The sequence below is a fragment of the Capsicum annuum genome, chromosome 7 (genome assembly GCF_002878395.1).
Source record: "Capsicum annuum cultivar UCD-10X-F1 chromosome 7, UCD10Xv1.1, whole genome shotgun sequence".
NCBI classification, from domain to species: domain Eukaryota; kingdom Viridiplantae; phylum Streptophyta; class Magnoliopsida; order Solanales; family Solanaceae; genus Capsicum; species Capsicum annuum.
Window position 1 is genome coordinate 204,004,891 of NC_061117.1, and position 6,065 is coordinate 204,010,955.

General features: G+C 35.5%; 1 protein-coding gene across 1 annotated transcript; it reads left to right on the plus strand.

Moving 5' to 3' along the window:
- Positions 1 to 455: 455 nt before the first annotated feature.
- Positions 456 to 2,903, plus strand: LOC107855040 (ethylene-responsive transcription factor ERF054). The gene has a single exon (XM_016700030.2). The coding sequence runs from the start codon at positions 951 to 953 to the stop codon at positions 2,217 to 2,219; it is 1,269 nt and encodes a 422-aa protein (XP_016555516.2). The 5' UTR covers positions 456 to 950; the 3' UTR covers positions 2,220 to 2,903.
- The last annotated feature ends 3,162 nt before the right edge of the window (positions 2,904 to 6,065 follow it).

Genomic DNA, 6,065 nt, shown 5'->3' on the forward strand with positions numbered 1-6,065 from the left:
TTGGTACGTTTTTGTTGTAGAACGCACAAAGAAGGTGTTTTTGAATTGAGAGAAAAACAATAGGAGGAAAGAGAAAAAAAAGATAGAAAGGGGATATGCAAAACAAGTGTGTAGCTTAATGGTTAAAGATTTTAAGGGTGTAGTCCTGTACTCAATAAAGCTAGATGAGAGGGTTCAAATTTCAATTAAGAGAAAAACACTAAGCGACCTTTTCTCATCTATTCAATCTTTAATAGTAGAGTTATACATCAAGCTAACTCGAACACCATAATTATTATAGAGCGAAAGGGTATTTGGTGTGGGGGGGGAGGGGGGAGGGATTATAGTGGAGGGAAGAGGGTTGAAGAAGGTTTGAGTGGAAGCAACGGAAATTGAGAAAGAAGATGCCGCGTGGGTCCAAATCCAAATTAACCAAACTATGACAATTCACTATAGGGCCTCTTATATCTACTCCCATTTGCCCCCTCCCCTCTCTCTTTTTTCTCATATCTAAAAATCATTTTCCCCTGCCCCTTCTCTTCCCATTTCCACATCTCCAATCTAACACTACAATTTTACATACAATTACTTACCATATTTGGATATTTCTTCTCTTTACTCGACGCCGCTCGCTCTCTCGCTCTCTCTCCAACAAGAACATCTCTTGCATACATTTGGAATGGTTTGTTCACCAATTCATCTCTTTCTTTGTTCTGTTTTCTCTTGTTTTGACAATATCTACACTTGAAATTCAAACCATTTTTTGTTTTTCTTTTTTACCAAATTAAGATTTTCTAAAATTGGTTTTCATTGATTCGGCAAACCATTTCCAAATCCTGCTCGTAGCAGGAGGTTTACTGCACCAGACTGGCCTTTTTTGGCAAGCCATTTCCAATTATATTAAAGAGTTTTTGAGTTTTTTTTCACTCTGAACTCAAGAGAGCGAGCGGCGAATTGTGAGTATTCTTGCAATGGCTGCACCAGAGGACAGTGGCAAATCCATGATGGCAATGGCGGAAGAACATATTGATTTTGATGACAACACCTTTGAAAGACAACAAAGGAGGCCAGTTTTTGAAGAAGCTTCCATGTCTAATAGGCGTTTCAAGAAAATCAAGAGTCCCGAACGCCACGCCTATTCTCAATCCTCTGTTCCGCAATCGCCTTCTCAATCTTCCGTTACTTATAACAATCCAACTTCCATGGCATTTCCTCCTCCTCCATCATCGTCAAGGCTCGTCTTCCCTTTTGCTTATGACGGGACACAGCAGTCCAACGCGACGCCTATGTTTCACCCACAGCAACAAAATCAGCAGCAAATGATCTCATTTTCGCCTCCACAATGTCTTTACCCTCCGTATTTCGCAGGAGAGTTAGGACCATCGCAGAATCAGCAGCAACTTTTGCAGTATTGGAACGAAACGTTGAATTTAAGTCCGAGGGGAAGAATGATGATGATGAGCAGATTGGGGCAGGATAGCAGGGGATATTTTAGGCCTCAGCAGTTACAGGTACAGCCTATTTCCGCGACGAAGTTATACAGAGGAGTGAGGCAGAGACATTGGGGAAAATGGGTAGCTGAAATTCGTCTTCCTAAAAACAGGACGCGTCTTTGGTTAGGTACTTTTGACACAGCCGAAGATGCAGCCATGGCTTATGACCGCGAGGCATATAAGCTAAGAGGAGACAATGCTAAGCTCAATTTCCCCGAACTCTTTATTGGTAAAGACAGAGGAGAAGCATCTACAGCAACTAACTCATCTCCGTCTTCTCCAATTACCCCTCATGAATCTTCACTGCCTCAGCAAATTTCCGAAAGTGTTGAATTACAACCTATAAACAATGAACTACTGCCTCCGCCTCTGCCCCCACCCCCACAGCCACCACCAGAAGGTGATAACCACGACGAGGAGTCAGCAATTGGATCTAGTGAGGTCACTACTAGTGAGAATCTCGAGAGTTTCGGTGTGATAGAAGGTTCTGCGTCGTCGTCACAATCATCTGAATTAGTATGGGGTGATATGGCTGAGGCTTGGTTCAATGCAATACCAGCAGGTTGGGGTCCAGGTAGTCCAGTTTGGGATGATTTGGACGCGAATAATAACCTCATGTTTCCACCTAGTCTTCATTTTGGGAATTTCCATCAGCCGGAGCCTCATAATCCTGATCCTCATCAGCATCATGATAATACTAATAGAGATCCATCTTCACCTTCATGTCCCATGAGGCCTTTCTTTTAGGTTCAACTTTTCTCATACATTTGTCCCATTACGATTTAGGGTGTTGCATACCATTTCAAGATTAGGAAACAGACTCTGACTCTTATGGTCTGGCCCTTCCCCGGATCCTATGTGCATAGCGGGAGCTTAGTGCACTAGGATGTCTTTTATACCATTTCAGGATTCACAGTTCCCTTTGGCCATAGGAGATTCTTTTTAGATAATCTCCGTGGATTCATTCACCGATTGAATCTTTCTGGCCAGGCACGTGAGTTCATATACCATCTTCATTCATCTCTTTTCTCACTCATTGCAGTTTTTATCCTGCAATAGGAGAGCCCTTTCTTTGGACCCTCTTCCTCTTCATCCACCCTACTTTTGTCATATCTGCAATGGCTGCATATTTAAAGCCTTCTCTTGCAGTGACAACTTCCTATTTTTACTTGTTTACTAGTATTTTCATACATATGTATCACATTTAGTGAGACCATATGCTAGTAGAGTTGGTGTCCTTATATTTTTCTCATATGCAGTAGTTAAATTGTCCTAGCATAAACGTCGAGGGAGACAGTTTTATGATCTACTCTTGATTGTCCCTCCATCACGAGCTCATTTTTTATTCGCGAGGATGGAGGAAGTTGAAGTGTAGTCTGTATATGTATTGATCTTCACTTCAGATTATATGTTGTAATTTGTTTGTTGTTTCGTTGTTGTTGTTGTGTTGTTCTTGAAGATATTAGTTCAGCATTGTGTTCCTCTTTTAATTGATATATTTCTAATTGTTTGAAATCTAGTATACAAGAAAAAAGTACTCCCTCCGTTTCTATTTGTTCATATGGTCTTAACTTGACACAGAATTTAAGATAAATAAACAACATACATAGAATTTAGCAAAATATTCTTTAATGTGTGATCTTAAACATGCAAGCTGAAAAGTTGAAACGAGCATGGCCTGTCAAAAGCATAACATGCTTGTCCTGCAAAAGTGTGTTAATATAATGGTCTCTGCTCAACATTCAAGAAACAGACATAACAGTACTCTAGGTTCATGCATGGCAATTTACCCCTAAAAATAACACCTTTTTGTGTTTAGTTTCCTTTCTTGTTCTTCAATAAATAATGATGGTGATAGAAACACCTTTAAATATAGTAAGCAAGTTTTGCCCACCACTTTTTTCCACGAGCAACATCATTAGCATATGTGATATATGCAGAGGCAAATTTACACTAGAAATTGTAATACAAGAGGAGCTAGCCTTCGAGATATGAATTTGGCCGAATTCACTAACTTTGGTTCAAACTCTATGTTTATTTTAAGAAATTCATTCAATATGTATAAATTATCAATTCAAAACTCAGCAGGCTAGAATCTCGAACCCATAGGCTTCAGATCGTGACTTAGGCATATAACGTGATTTTTCCTTGGCAGATTTTTGTACTTCACTCCAAATATTTTTTAAATGTTTCTCTTTCTTTTACCTAAAACTTGATTGTAGATTGATAAGCAATTGATGAATTCGATGAACTTTAACCAATATCGTAAGAGATATATTTTTTCATCATATTTTAATATGAAACTTATAGTATTTTTCATATAATTTTCGAACATCTAAATTTTTATATTTATTCACATACGGCTGAAGTTCAACTATACTACTCAATCGATAAACATCACTCAAGAATCTATGGCAAAAAGCAGCAAATTTTTTGTATTAACCCTAAAAAACAAAGTCAATCCATTTAATAATATGTCATTAGCATGCTTTTTAGTCCTTAATAATGTTGTTAATCCATTGAGTGGGGTCCCATTCGCCGGCCCATGAAATCATCTTAATTTCTTAGTTAGGACATCACAACTACATCAAGTGTAGCCTGTTATGAGAAAATGATATGTTACTTATAAAATTGTCAAACATTATAATGATAAAAAAACAAAAATATCTAAAATGTTTTGGTTGGATTGGATAGCTACAGATTACGTTAAGTGGTCCTTAGCTTAGAACTAAAGCATGCCAATTGCCAAACATTTGATGTCATGGAGCGGCTGCAGCCCCTATTATCTCCACTAAATCAAATTTAATTAATTCCTAGTATTGACCATGACAATGTCCTTTTAGGGTCGTTTGGTGTGAGGTATAGGTTATAATAATCTCAAAATAAAATATAAATTTTTTAATCTCATATTTGGTTGGAGGTATTAGTTAGTCAAGGATTATTTATCCTAAGTACTATTTATGCTTTAGTGATGGATAAGTTATCTCATATATATATAGTGGGATAACTTGTTCTCAACCAAACGACCTCATAATATATACTTAAAAATATGAATTTAACTTGTATATACGGATAATATCGTAAATATTTATCTATTATCGATGAGGGGTGGATGTATAAGTTTGTATACAGGTTCATCGAAACTCATGAAACTTTTGCCCAAACTTCATATTTATGTTAAGAATCTACTAAATATGTATAAAGTTATAGTTGCGGAATTCAATTGTTATTTTAGTATTAACTTGAGGATGTTGTAGGAATCTATAAACTTCAAATTCTGAATCCTCGTCTATTATCAACTATTGTTATCATTTAATAAAGACATATCTGATTAAACCCAAGAAATTAGCTCATAAAGTGAGGATTACCTCAGTCTCCATGGATATGGAAACCCACTAATGTTATCCATTCCTATGCATGGACAATATTAGATGGGTTTCAAATATCGGGTAAATTAAAGAAAATGCACATTAAATCTAACTAAATCCCAAAAATTATTACGAGATACGAATTACTCAAATATTTTAATTATATAATAGGACTAAATAGTACAAAACTTCTTTTATATTATCAGCGTATAAAAAAATTGAACTCTGATTATATATATATACAGACGTTAACACAAGATTGTGTATTTAGAGCAACTACAAAAACAAAATCCAATTAGGACGTGGCAATGTGATTTTGATGTTAACACAAGGTTCTAGTTTATTGGCAATCAATCATCCATAAACATAGGACTATATTTTTATTTACATGTTTGACTTTGTTTTCATAGTGAATTATATTGTTCTACAATTATTGCATTTGACAAGAAAAACGTGGAGAGTAATTAATTCAAAGTCCATAATATTGTGATACCAAATATTATTATTCAAAGAGCTTGTTGTGCAAGGGACTAATGTGTCATCAGAGAAGTCATCCTAAAATAACTTCAAAAATAATTTACTTAATTACCAATATAAAAGAGGAAAAAGAATGAAGTAACAATGAAACTAAAAACAAATGGAAGGGAATTTAAAACCATATATTAGAAATAGGCTAATACATAAGGGGCTGAAAGATTCACCAGTGGTGTCTTCGTCGTATTAAATTGGTAATACCCCCGTTATTATTATATTGGATATTATGGTTATTTATTTTCTCCCTTAGTTTATAAAATAGATTATTTTGATACACTGGATAAAAAAATAATTTTGAGATAAAATTTAGTTTTAATTTTATCTCATATTTAATATGAGCTATTAATTAGTCTCGGGACTATTTATCTCACCATTTATACTAAATGGTAGGATTATTATCTCATGTAGAGAGTGGTATAAAATTACTAAAAATCACACAAATACACAACTTATGTTTTCAATATTACAAAAAATCTCAACTCCCTAAACATATTACAAAAACCGCAACATATATACAGAATGCTATGTATATGCCGGCTATATTATGTATATTAATAGGGAGAGAGAGTAAAGTAATTAAAAAAGTGGGAGAGCGTGTTCTTATGAGATATTTTAATAATTTATGAATTTGTAATTTAGTATTGTTGGGGCGGGATGGATGAAGTGGAAACTCGCATCGGGGGTGCTGTGT

Excerpts from the sequence above, each read along its gene's own strand:
- LOC107855040 (XM_016700030.2), top strand. The coding sequence starts at position 951 with ATGGCTGCACCAGAGGACAGTGGCAAATCCATGATGGCAATGGCGGAA.